This window comes from Physcomitrium patens, chromosome 15, assembly GCF_059467195.1.
Source record: "Physcomitrium patens ecotype Gransden chromosome 15, ASM5946719v1, whole genome shotgun sequence".
Classification (NCBI taxonomy): Eukaryota; Viridiplantae; Streptophyta; class Bryopsida; order Funariales; family Funariaceae; genus Physcomitrium; species Physcomitrium patens.
In genome coordinates this window covers 12,973,568-12,987,378 of record NC_143424.1, presented here as the reverse complement: position 1 = coordinate 12,987,378, position 13,811 = coordinate 12,973,568, and the positions used below count along the sequence as shown (strand labels likewise).

The following is a 13,811-nucleotide window of genomic DNA, read 5'->3' as shown; positions in this document are numbered from 1 at the left end:
CACTCAGACACATATACATTATGTAAAAGAATGTGTGATTCGGTAGGGAAGGAATGCCAGTGTTTTTTCCAGTTCAGTAAGTCGGAGGGGAAAACTCAGCATCTGATTCTCAGAATGGTGTTTCCACCTACAAAATGCCTCTCGTGGATCACTTCGAACAGGATTGGTGCAAACTGAATTTGGTGTGACCCACGTAATCGGCCAATGGCGCCGTGACGCAGCATGAGGATGCGCAACAGGCTGTCAGCTGCAAACTAGGGAGTTGACTTAATTGAAGTGCGCGGAGCTTTCCCTGCGCCGAAGCAGGTCCGACCCCAGCGTCGTCGCCGATGGCGGAACTTCGCTCTCTGGGGAACTGCTTTGACAAGTTGCAACGCACTGTTCGCATCCATCCACCTTCCCCTTCCCCGTGCAATCGTGGGGTCATTTCAATTACAAATTTAGGATACTAGCGCATCCTCGTTCCGGTTCCCATGCAACATTGAGATTCCACCCTCGGGGCCGGGATGCCACGGGGTTTTCTTCGAATCCCCCGAGCACCTTCTTCTCATGTGCAGAGCTGTAACTGCTATTCTCAGCCTCACTTGGATGGTGAATCGAACGGAGCTCGCTCCTGCCGACTTTTCAGGATTCTTACAGTCCCTGTCGATGTTGTAACAACCTTGTGCCGTTTGTCCAGCTCCGGGTTTGATCGATGCGGGGATGACTTGAAGGTGGGGTGTGATCGAAACTTGCCCGGGCGTGGATCGGGGTAGGTGTTGACGAGTTTACTGTTTGGGGTTTGGAGGTCGGATATACTGGTTGTACAGGTTTGCGAAGGTTGTGTTCGTTTGCTTGCAGCGAAGTAGGTGGATACATCGTCGTTGTGGAATTTAACTGTTGGGTCTGTTTTTGTTTGTTTGTTTGTGTTTTGCCTAGCTTTGATGTAACGGAGATGGTGACCAACAGTTTCAGATCACGTAGATGGTGGAGACCGAGAATCCCGTTTTTGTTTTTTCACTGACTCACGCAAGTCTGGAGGAAAGTTTTAACGTTGACTCATTCGTACTTTGTTGTAGGTGCAATTCGATGCGTCGGAGTTAAAGTGCCCTCGAGGTTGAGTGTTGCGTGACACCTGCCTCTATTTAGGGGAGTTCGGACTCCTCGTTAACTCTTCCTCGTTGTTCTCAGAATGCATATCGGCAATGAATTTGTTCACCTATGCAACCTCCAGTGCGCCGAAGGTTATGCGTTATCAGCTGGCTTTCGCAGCAAATATTAACAAGCGACGAAGGATTTCATCTGTTCATTTCGCTTACTAGCTCAGTGAATTCACAGGGTTCGGCCTCGGCTGTTGGAAAGCAGGCTTGGAGTTCAATCTGAGAATGAGGCTGTCGTGTTGGTACTTTCTGGATAGACTAGAGAAATACAACCGTGCAGGTCCCATTCTCCGTGTAAGCGTATGACAAAGTTTCCGCATGGGACTAAGGTTGGGTGAATTGGGCTTAAACAGCGCAAGGCTATGGATCTAATTTATACTGGACGCTGTGTTGAGTGAGGCAGGAGTCTTAAGACTTGTATATGGGATGCTTCTAGAAATGGTGGGCATTCACTGTGGCACTAGTATCAGTAGGAAGGGGGTGATAGGAAGAGGTGCTGAAACAAGGTATTCCTCGGAGCGAAGGAGACAGGGACAATGCAGATTGCACCGTTTTTTCTTACTAGTTGTGTTGTTGCTAGTTGGAAAGGCTTACGATGTGTGCTGGGCACAAAGCCTCAACGACACCGTTGCGTATTTGGACAATATCGAAAAAGAGGTCATTAGAGTTGCCGCAAAAGCCACCGAAAATTTTGCTAACACTTGTGGTATGTTTCTCACCCATATACTAAGCCATATTTTTGCAGTACAAGATTACGATGGTGCACAATTTCTCTCGAAATACTCTTTCCAGGCTTGGTTGGTGCGTTCATCCTCAGTGGGTTGCACTTAACAGTCCGCCTGTTTATTAGGCTCCTTTAGAAGATCAAAACCGACACATCGGTGTTAGATATGGAGAGTTTACAGGTTTTTTTGAAAATTTGAACTTAGGTGAAGCAAGGTTACAGTACTGCTTCTCTAGAATCTGTGGACTGAACTAAGTTGAGCACCTCAGATATCCATGCAATAACACGAGTACGTAAATTGCAGATTTAGTGGCTTCTTGCGGTGATAGCTGCTCAAGGCAGTCATGCGAACCCTTGGCAGGAGACCTTGACTTGTTGATATGCAAGAATGTTGCCAAAAATCCTACTTGTGTTGATTCAAGTGGCAACTATGGATGTTCCCAGCTTCGAGTCATTCTCTCCAAGAGTTTTGTTAGGTACCCACATGACTTTCTTGACGTCAATAACTTTTTACAAGTTTGGAAGAAGGCATGATTCTCAGGGCTATTACTTTAGCATGATATTATTTTATTTTATTGTTACTTTTATCGCATTTTCCATTGGGTGAGCATTGTCCAAGGAGTGGGGCGTAGAAAATTCTATAACAGAATAGATTCCAGAAACTTATTAACGATGACCTTACGCTCGCGATCTTTGTTAATTGGCAGAGTTTCTACTCCGCCCAACGTAACTCTGACAACTGCAGCCAACTACACAATATGCAGCCAGAGAATGCTTGATCCCGTGTTTCTGGAGATTTCAAATCGCCATAACAGTGCAATCAACCTCACTTCGTGGTTCTACCTGGGATCAGTGGAAGGAGTGCAACGTTCATTTCCTGGTCGTGTAAGCTCTGAACTAGGACTCACGATGGATACAAATAATGTTGAATAAGAATTGCGGGAAACTTGACATTTGGGTTCCTTTTTAATTGAAACAAGTAGCTAGAAACTATGAATATGACTGGAGTGAAATAGCCCGGGACACGATGTTGCAATATTTGAAACTGTTGACTGAATATTGTTGTGGATGTGGATGTGGATATTGTTCAGGACGTGTTACGGAAAAATTGTTTGTTCGATCCACGCAAGCGTCCATGGTGGGTTTCACTATACCTTCTGTTGATCGTTTTGTGAAGAGGATCAAGATCCCCACCGTTTGAATCGACAGTGCCTAGGTCACATTATTTGTATCCATTATATTCTTCTTGTGTGTACAGGTATAAGGCTGCTACAGCCGTAACGAAAGATCTCGTCATTCTTTTGGATGGTGGAAACTCAATGGGAGATGACTTACCTGTTGATATCTTCATTTCCAAAGGCGTCACAAAGTTCGATACATCTATCAATATTATCAAGGCCCTTCTGGACACCCTAACCTATGGTGATCGTGTATCAGTTGTTTTATTCTCAAGTTCCACCGAACCCTACTTGGTGTACAACACGGTAAGTCCACATTGCCCATGCCAAGCATCTATTGAAGATTCACGCGTTTACTCGCTGCATTTTCATTTGCAATGGACAAAAGCCAGGGAATGTTGGGCACATTTACACGAGACTAATTCGTCTCGAGTCTTTGCGTAGAGAACTAACACCTTTGCGTTGATTGCAGACGACAGCCACTTACAACACTACTTTCATGAACCCTTTAAAAGATGAACTAGATAAATTGTCTGTGGATGCCAAACAAGGATCCTCCAATTTCTTATCAGGGATTCTTAAAGTCAATCAAACCTTTTTACCGGAATCCAACTCCAATGCCCTTAAAATCATGGTTGTCCTTACAGACGGACATTTTGCAGACGATACTACTCTGACTTCTACGAGCCCATACCTTACACAGTTGAGGTCACGGAGGGTTCTACCATTGTTCTACAGCTTTGATCGTGATCTTTCTAAGACAGTATTGCCGCAGGTAGCTTGCAATGTGAGTGGGACATATGAGCGGATTGAGAAGACTGTTCTGAATCCTCTTTGGACCTTGCGATCTTACTTTGGAATTATAGCGCGATGGCGCTTACAGGCTGTTAATTACAAGCCCTACTGGAGTAAACCTTACATAGATAGTGGAAGTTCTGGACTGGTTATCACTGTTGCTTATCCCGTCTTTGCCCCGGACAACTACACACTTATAGGGGTAGTGGGGTCCGATGTTCTCTTGACCGAGTTAGGCTCCTTTGCAACCACCGACTTTTCTGCTGCCTTAGCTAATCGTCCGACTGATGATTCCGTCTCTGTCACTCCTGAGCCTCTTTCTTGCAATGTAAGTACCAAATCACTCAAACAAACTAAAGTGACACAGTGATAATGAAGATTGTTCACAATTCTCCATCTCTTGCCTTTAGTGTTTGAGGTTCTTGTCAACTTTGAATGATCGTTTATAATTGTCTTTTGGTTGGGATCATTCTTTCAGGTGACCCTCTCAGAGTTAAACACATGTCCTAATGTCGTAGCCCCTGCGAACCCTCTATGCCCCACCAATGACACCAGCGGCGTTTCATATGAAGAGCGTGTTTGCAACTGTCCTCCCACATGCAAAGCCCCCAAAACCGGTGACACCAAGAGCTCACCATCAAGAGATGTGATCATCGGCGTAACTATTGGAGGTATTTTGCTTGCCCTGGTAGTTGCTGCACTCTTAACCCTGTATTGCTGCAAGCGCAGATTCGAAGACAGGAAGATAGAAAACCAGGTTTCTGTTGTAGCAACCAAATCTGCAAGCTCAGAGAAATCCCTATCTGGAAAACTCAAGGGTGGAAACGGCTTTAAGCGGGGCTCATCTGAATTATCCACCCCCCGGCCTAACTCAGCTATCTCTGGTTCTCCTGCTCGGTATGATTAAACCACATCTATCTATACACGTCGATTGAAAGTACGTTTAGCAAGGGGTTCTATTATGTTTCAAAATCCGTGCGGATTTAAACTTGGTTGCTTCAATAAGGGTTTTTCAGTGCTTGAATGTTCAGGGTTCGGAAGTTCTCATTTCATGCAATTTGATATTTTCTTGTTTCCAATCTAATAGCTCTTATACATGTGCTAATTACGTGCCGTAGGCAAAAGAGTTCCAAAGCTGCAGCTTGGCCAGTGGGTAATCAATCTCTCGGCAGAGATGTGGTCTGTTTCACAATGGAGGAGCTCGAGGAAGCAACCAACAACTGGTCAGAGGCGGCTCTCGTGGGGAAGGGCGCCTGTGGTAGTGTATACAGGGGAGAGCTACACGGCGTGGTTCGAGCCATTAAAAAACCTCATCCAGAGGTCGACGTTGCCAAGTCCACATTTGACAAAGAATTAGACCTCCTGTCGAAGTTGAACCACAGGTGTCTAGTGCGTCTGATCGGTTACTGCGAAGACGAACATGTGCTTGTGTTCGAATACATGCAACATGGAACTGTGGAAGACTGTCTCCACAAGAACCGTCTAGGGAGGCCACTGAGCTGGGAAGAGCGACTGAAAATCGCCGCAGGAGCTTCTAAGGGACTAGAGTATCTGCACGAGTATGCTACCACCATGATCATCCACGGCGATGTTAAGCCAGCCAACATCTTGTTAGATGACAAGCTTGAGGCCCACATTTCAGACTTCGGGTTGTCTCTCTCTAGCCACGACCAAAATGCGCAAATGCTGTGGGCTTCACGCATGGGGGGTACTCCAGGGTACTTCGACCCGGAGTATGCTTCCCTTGGTTCTTTCACGCCCAAGAGTGATGTCTACAGCTTTGGAATTGTGCTTCTGGAGATTCTCAGTGGGCGGAAGGTGGTGCACGAGAGGAGAAACATCACAAGCTGGGCTGCTGAGATGTATGAACAAGACGTTGCGGCTGTATTGGACCCCAGCTTGGAGCCACCTCAGGGAGTGGATTCTTTTCACGCCATCATAGCCCTGGCTCTGCAATGTGTGCAGACCGAGCATAGATACCGTCCAAAAATGAAAGACGTGGCTGCCAAATTGAGTAATGCAGCTGCAGATTGGCACAAATTTGAACAGGAGAGTTCGCTGAACGATAAAAAGCATCCGAGTCGGAGGCAGCATCCCCAGTACCGGCCCTTGTCCTATCCTTCAGACGAATTCGAAGTGGGATCTTACTTACATTAAGACACTTCAGCAGAATCATGGCACGTCTCGATCAACATCAAGGCCTTAGCAACTTTGGCCCAGTGACACAATCGCCAAAGCCTTACACTAATTCTGGAACGTTGCAATTTGGGAGTATCGAATGACCTGCTGGCAGCCTGCTGCTGTGCACGTGCGCACAAACTTTCAAAAGTAGTGGGTGATTTTCTCCGCTTCAGATGCAGCCAGATGCAGCCAGATGCGGGTTGGTTCAGAATATTCCCGCCGCATTGACTACGTCACGCACTTCTTTCAACCTGGTTATGGGCAGATGATCAGTCCTTCTCTTGACACAGTTCAAACCAGGATTTAGTTGCACTTCAATTCTAGCTGATCAATTGTAGTCTATACGGTTCAGTTTCTATAGAATCTGCCTAATCATTGACTTCGTTACTTCTGCTCAGGTCGATTTGTCTCTGGTTGTTTTGATGCGTAGCGTTTCGCTTGAAACACTCGAGCTAGTCTAAAGGTATTGAGAGTGAATCTTCAGTATTGGCAAGTACTGAGGGTTATCGTCCACCAAACTTGCCAACTATCCCATGTGTTACACGTTTTTACTTCTGGGTGATCTTCCCAAGGGGCCGTTTAGACTGCAGGCCAATGATTCAACTTGTAACACTAGCGCTTAGGCTGAACTTTTCGTCAAACAAGCTTTTTAGGTCTTCGGCTGTGTACATAAGCTTCAGTGCCACCTCGTTATTTGACTCTTTCCCCCTAGATGGCTCGACAAATCTTCCCCATGTGGGGTCAAGATATATCATTAATGAGCAGAGCACGAGAGAATCTTCCAGTCAGCAATTGATGGATTCAACAAAAAGATTCAGGGTCTGGTTGCACTTTCCTCAATCGTCTTGGACTCGTGCTAGCCAATATTACTGCAAGCCTGACTTCCTGAGATGGTTTACCATGTAAACTAAAGTGCGAACACTAGATCTGATCATATGAGGATATACATCCCCTTGACAAATTCTCCACCGACCAAGTTTGTCAGCAAGAGAACCTCCGCCAATACTTCCGGAGAACGTGCCTGAAGCTACACGTAAGGGACTCTGGAGCTCTGTGCCACCATTCAATGAATCGGCAGACCTCACATTTCAGGACATCGGAATGTTCCATTTCACCTACAGCTTGCCTCACGGTTCTTGTGGAAATGCCTGAAAATCGTGAACAATTGTGACAATTTATAAAAGCCTAGCAGCATCGACATAATTCGGTTTTAGGTAACGACGGCATCTTTTCCACCTCAACTCCAGTAAGGTGGTCAGTGTTCACGTTGCAATCATGTCTTTATTCGGTGCATGTGAACATGTGCAGTCATACAGTAATTACAACTTAAAATAAACTCAGTGCAAATAAATGTTTAATTGAAAATACCTATCTGTAGATTATAAGTTTGGTACAGACAGTTGCATACGACACATCATGAAACATATGATGAAACACAAAATAAATATACCAGGGTCCCTCAATACTATTCAGGGGGTTGGTTTTTATAAATATATTAATTTATGCCCGTTCTCTTGAATCTCGGTTAAATACTGGAAAATAAATTTTATTACTTTATATTATATAATATATGAATTTTTCAATGCCAGTACACATCACATGTTTCTTGATGAGACCACACTCTGTATTTAATGGAAAAGAACAAAATATTAAACCCCTCAGTGCATTCAAGAGACCTTTCGAGGCTCAATCAACACAAAGAAACTTCTCGTTGACATCTTGGATGCATAAAAATGGTCCTGATCTGAATCCAGAGAATATGTTTTTTCTAGTAGGGCTGAGGTCAACGGCATGCTTTGTATCACCGAAGGGCCTAGTTTCGAGAGTTGCAGAGATGATTCCTACAATGAGAGCCAGGCGGACAAAACCTAGGGTGGCAAAAGCAATTTAAAACTCATGGAACATGTGGGTGAATCTGATTCCAAAACAGGAAACGAGGAATCGGATTCCAGCACTGCCCGAAGCACGAAACGGTAGTTAAAGATGACACGGTGAAATATACGTCAGAGTTCAGCGAGTACAATCACGAAAATTTACACAAGCAGCTGCAGTCGAGCGCATGCCCAAGTTCGTGCTGGGAGCAGAAGTCTTCTATAGTTTAGTAGGCAGTGGCAGCCTGATTTCAATATCGGTCCTCATCAGCATGTCCGTTTGTGCCTCTAACGTTGGGCTGTTGGCTTTTGCAACCTGTAGCAATTTCTAACGAAGGCATGGTTTCTCTGATGTGTGTTCAATGAGATTAAGTATCCTTGTCATCACTTTTCTAGTATGACCTCAGCTGAGAAAGGAAGTAGCCATTGTTGAGAATGACCCAAATAAGTGAATCGCAACTGAGTTGTTCAAGAGGGGCCGGAGTCAGGTTGGGACTCGGAGCAGAGCAGCAAGATGTGATCGACTGATGTCTACTTCCGGTGTGGGTGTTTATGTCAGATCAGCAAACACGCTTTCCAAGTATTCGCATGTGAGGTTGCTGTAGTGGTGATTGTGATTAGATTCAATCCCGTCAGCATTCAGCAGCCCCTTGGGGAAGTTTTCCAGTATATGAATTTGGATTAAGTCGGATAGGTCGACCTCTACTGCTGCATAACCAGTTACAAACTCAGAAAAGTTTCTTCAAATTTCGATCAAGGGCTGGATCAGGCACTTCGAGAGAAGACCAGAGTACAGAGCAAGTTCAAGCCTGCGGCATAAGAGGCAAGGCTTGGATCTAGTGGGTATCATGAGCTTGATGAAGAACCACGTCTACAACTGCTCAACAGATTGACAAACATCTGCAATCTCAGTGCAATGAGCAATGCTAGTGCTGGATTCTAGCACAAGAGTATTGAACGGTGCACAATGGACATGGATCTTGCTGTTGATCGTCTAATCATCGAACTCTTGAGCAATAAGACTCAATCGTAGGAAATGTAGACATGAGAGCTCACACGAACAGCGAGACCAGAGACTGAACTCAAAAAAGACCAGAACTGGGATTCCAGAGACCAATGCAAGTGCACTGAATGCAAGATTTTGGAGACATTTCGTCAGGATTGGAATGCTGGAGATTGGCTTACATGACGTGTGATTCAGAATGACTTTGAAGAATTTCAGACGTTGCAGGTGTTTCATAGTTTGCTACAATGAAACATCACCTAGAAGCAGATGTAATGTAAAAAAGTTAGAAAGTAGAAATTGCAGTAGTCTGTTATATGCTGGTGAAAGTTTCTTGCATGTTTTCTGAGTTTTGAATGAAGAGGTGAGGATTTGGAGGATTGAATATAGTTGGGAGATGCTGAGATGAGGACCTGTTATTTTTTTACTTTCAGAACTACTAATTTGAATTAATGATATGACTGCAATACTAATTATAGTTCATGAAGAATTTTTTTTGAAAAAATTGAAAATTTGTTTGATTAAATGCTCCATAATTTGAAACTTAAGGAAATATCTACATATATGCAAACAATCCTGTGTGTGTGTATATATATATATATATATATATATGTATATTTAGTCAATTTTGTTTTAAAAAGAAATTCCAAAAATTGATCAGATGTGCAGTTTTTTTCATGTTTTGAATTTCCTAAAAACATGAAATTTATTTTTAAAAGAATAAACTCTCTTAAAAAAATGTAGCAAGTTGGTCATGATTCTTTTTGTAAAAAATAAAATCTAAAATACAAAAAAGTAAATGGATTCATTTCTTTTTAGAAGTAAAATAATAAGATGTCCATCAAAGATACAAACTCAAGGAGACTTAATTTTTGCTCAAGGACACTTAATTTTAGAGCTGGTTTATTTTATTCTTTGAGTTTGCTTGAATGGACTCAATGAAGTATCTCTCAACAATGTCCTCTGTATTGGTCTCCAAATTGCTCAAAAAGGGGCATTGCATTTAGACTCTTCATGTCCACAAGATTTGCTTGTGTTTTGCTTTCTCCTCATTTGTTAAGTTGTTTTAGTTTGCTGTCAAGGTTCTTCTTTTGCTCAACTATTATGTTAAGTTCACAATATTTTTCATCATGGTCATTGTGAATGAAAATAAATCCCCACTAATTGGAAGTCTACTCTAAGCCACCTCAAATTCTTATCTTATAATTAAGTAATATAAAAATATTATTCTAAGTTTTTACTAAAAGACTCCTTTAAATACTTTAAACTACCCTTAAGATCACTAAAAATAACTCACAAACAATCATGCATGTAAATGAATCTCAAGTTCTCAAGTCTTCAACAATTTTTTATATATTTTTAAAATATTCTTCATCCATACAATTTATCATCTGCAAATGAGTTTTCATCCACTAATAAAATTTCATTTATGAACAAAAATTTACCTACAATTTGAGTTCATCCAATTCAAAACGTCATCTAATCCTAATCTAATTCATCCAACTTTAACCTAATTTGTTAACCACATTCAAGTCAACCCTTAATAATATTTAATTGTGTCTAATTATTTATTGATTTGTTTCTATTTCCTACAACAAAACTTGAAGGTCTAGGGCCTAGAAATATCATGGTACAGCAAAAGAATTCACAGGTTCTTAGTTCTGAATAGCATCGATGTGGATCCTTTCATGCACGGGAACACCGAACAACTGATGGAGATTTCAATTGCCAGGCACCTCTTCTCTTCGACGTTCTCTTAACTCAGAGCGCTCTTCCTATTCGCAATCGAAACTACACTACCTCGATGGCACGAACAAGCTTGCAACCACCACTAAACTCCTACTAGGCTACAGCAAGACCAGACGTGGTTGATAAGAATTCCTCCAAACGCTTCCACAAAGTGAGGAGGGAAATCAGCAACAGCACAACAAGTGCCTGGACCAAGAATAATGGGGAGGAAACACCGCCACCTTGCTCAACACCCAGTAAAAATGCCGCACAACGCTTCTCCGCCGCAGCACTAAGGAAGTATTAAATCTGCACAGCAATACACTGCCACACAGGCGATTGACGACACAGTTGCAAGAAATTACAGCTTGCCCTTGCTCCCTTGAACCGCCACTCTACAATGCCACAGTCTCCACGTTGCGAGCTGACAGCAGTCCACGCGATGACAAGGTGCACCGAACCTCACATTGCAAGCTAGATGGTGTTCAACCGCTGACGTCAAGTGACGCCGCACCGCACCCCAACTCCACTGAGCCTAGAGACTACCGGAACCGCGCCGACTAGTTCCTTCTACCGCGAGATCCGCACTTCGAGGAACACCGACAAAAGGAAAGAGTGGTCGCCGCTGCTGTCACATTGCAACGAGAACAACTCCAACACACATGAATCCCACTGTCACAGTCGCCGGAGCTCTGGACTCCGCCACACCTCCGCCACACTGTCGGAACAGAACACAGGATGACTCCAGCAACTTCGCCTCGACTAACCGAGCCGTCAACGGAACAAAAACAGAAAAGAGATCTAAAAGAAAACAGTCGCGCCCTCTGCAACGCATTCCAACAAAACAACGGAAGGAAACAAATCCCGACTCTCTCAATGCGAGAGAGTACACACTACCTCTGCGGATTCAGCCGCAGCACCCTACAACACGGAACTTCCGGAGCTCAAAAACCAAAAAAAAAAAAACAAGGAAGAATTACGTCAAGCCAGGGACCCTTGTCGACAGCGGCTGTCCCTGGAAGACGGAGCACTTCGATACACGGGCAGTCCAATATCCGGCAGCCCGATATGGTATTTGGATCCGTATGGTATCCAGAACACACTATACAATATACAATATGGTTTCCTATACGATATTCGAAACCATATAGTACTTAAAATTCGAACATTCTAGATTCTCTTTGGATGCTCAATAGATACCAAGTGGATGCTAAAATGATGCTTCCAAGGATGTTAAAATGATGCTTCCAAGGATGCCAAATAAGATGCCATCTAAAGTTGGAATTTTATATTAGAATATCTACACAAATTGTATTTCTTCTATTAATACTATTTTTCTTTTAATTAGACTTTCCTAAAATAATATTCATCTAAGATTAGTAATTTGGTTACTACAAGTGCAATTTTTGTTCAAAAACTACCACTGAATCAATTTGATGACTTACAACCATGTTCTTTGCAATATCCACAAATATTGTTCTAATGAGGTTGTTTTGATTATTTGTCTTGTTCTGAGGTTGGGACTTGATATTTGCACCTTCTAAAACTATCTCAACTTGTAGTTGTGCAATCAAATAAATGTTCTAGGTATTCAACTTTTGGTGGATATCATTGAGTTGTTGAGCTTGAGACTAGACGTTATTTATTTGACTTCTTCAGGTATAATGCTTTACTTGTTGCATCATTTTCAGCTTCTAGCTTAAATTGCATTTTTTTTTTATTAAATAATCTAAATTCTAATTTAACAAACATAAGAAGAAAATCTTTGTTTTGCATAGCATGAATGAAATATTGATATTCTCAAGAGAGTGACTATAAAAGCATAAGAATGACATAATCTTTTGAGTTAATAATTTTTATCTTTGTTAGTTGATTGATTATGTCATTGACTTCTATGAGTTACTACTCTATGATACCTTTGTCCTCAAGTTTTGAATGAACCAACTTCTTAAGAAGTAGGATCCTTTTGTTTAACAATTATGGTTTATAATGATCTTATAGATATTTTCAATATTCATATAAATCATAGAATCTAGCTACAATGGTAATGAATATATATTTTAGGATTTTTTCTATTTTTGTTAATATTATTTTGCTACCATCTATTTCAACATCTATATTGTCCATTTTAGTGACCAAAGTATTTCAATAGAACTAAAACTAGTGATGCTCCATTATATGCTTCATGTGAAGGGACTAGACTCTATAGTTCTTGACACCTTCAAATCAACTTGAATTAAGGATATATATATATAATTCTACTACTATGGACAATTAAGTTGAATATTTATTGATTTTGTGAAATGGTATGGATATCTAAACAACTTGAGGAGGCTTTGCCTTCAACACGACTACTACTGCTACCTTTCTTGTGTATATCTATCATATTTCTTGAGCTATTTTAAGTTTTAAAAAAGATAGTATATGACTATAATTAGGGCAATAAACCAAACTATGGTTAATTTAAAGGCTACACTATGTATTTTGTATGAAAGACATGAATCTCAAAGAAAGAAAATCTCAATACACTCTTGTGTCACTCAAAAAGACTAAAAAATCACTTGAAGATGATATAATATTAAACTAAAATAGCTATTGCCTAAGGCAAGAAGATTAGAAAGTCTTGAAATAAGAATAAAGACCAGAAAGATATTGATAAGAATAAAAAAGGCTTTATTCTTGCCTCCATATATACTCTTAAGTAGGAGCTATGTAGCAATGTCTTATTAGATCTCTAAAACGTGTTGACTTTGCAAGACATGTATCTTAACTTGTAAGGCAATTTTTCTATATGTATGCCACATAATTAACTTGCTTTGCAAGCTACCAACATGTAATTAACTTGTTGATGAGGTTTTTAACCTACTAATCAATTATAAATACATGTAAAGTCAAATCAAAGTCTATGAAGCTTCTAAGAAGCTTGTCTAAAAAATATTATGAAATAAATATACTTTTATTTATTTCTACTTAAACATATAGGTAAATATTATAATAATTATATATATCTATGATATTATTTGCCCTTCTAGGAATGAATTCTATAAGGAGCAGTCATTATCTTTCATGGATCTTAGAATTCTTCATCTTATTTTTCATGGATATTTTTGATAAAATACCTCAATCTTCTTTCCTATATTTGTAGGATTCTTTACTAGCTTCTATGTGCATTCAATAATATCATATCTACGA

General features: G+C 41.3%; 1 protein-coding gene across 5 annotated transcripts; it reads left to right on the top strand.

The window, feature by feature from the left end:
* The first annotated feature begins 355 nt into the window (after positions 1-355).
* LOC112292535 (uncharacterized) lies at positions 356-6,673 on the top strand. Of its 5 annotated transcripts, none has more exons than XM_024541108.3 (9): positions 356-751; positions 1,059-1,845; positions 2,168-2,339; positions 2,571-2,748; positions 2,955-3,001; positions 3,122-3,347; positions 3,514-4,164; positions 4,315-4,733; positions 4,955-6,673. In XM_024541108.3, the coding sequence occupies exons 2-9, from the start codon at positions 1,566-1,568 to the stop codon at positions 5,991-5,993; spliced, it is 3,012 nt and encodes a 1,003-aa protein (XP_024396876.1). In that variant the 5' UTR covers positions 356-751; positions 1,059-1,565; the 3' UTR covers positions 5,994-6,673. The 5 variants fall into 5 exon arrangements, with proteins under 5 accessions (XP_024396876.1, XP_024396880.1, XP_024396878.1 ...); XM_024541112.3 differs by having other exon boundaries at positions 481-713; XM_024541110.3 differs by having other exon boundaries at positions 490-809.
* Positions 6,674-13,811: the final 7,138 nt, after the last annotated feature.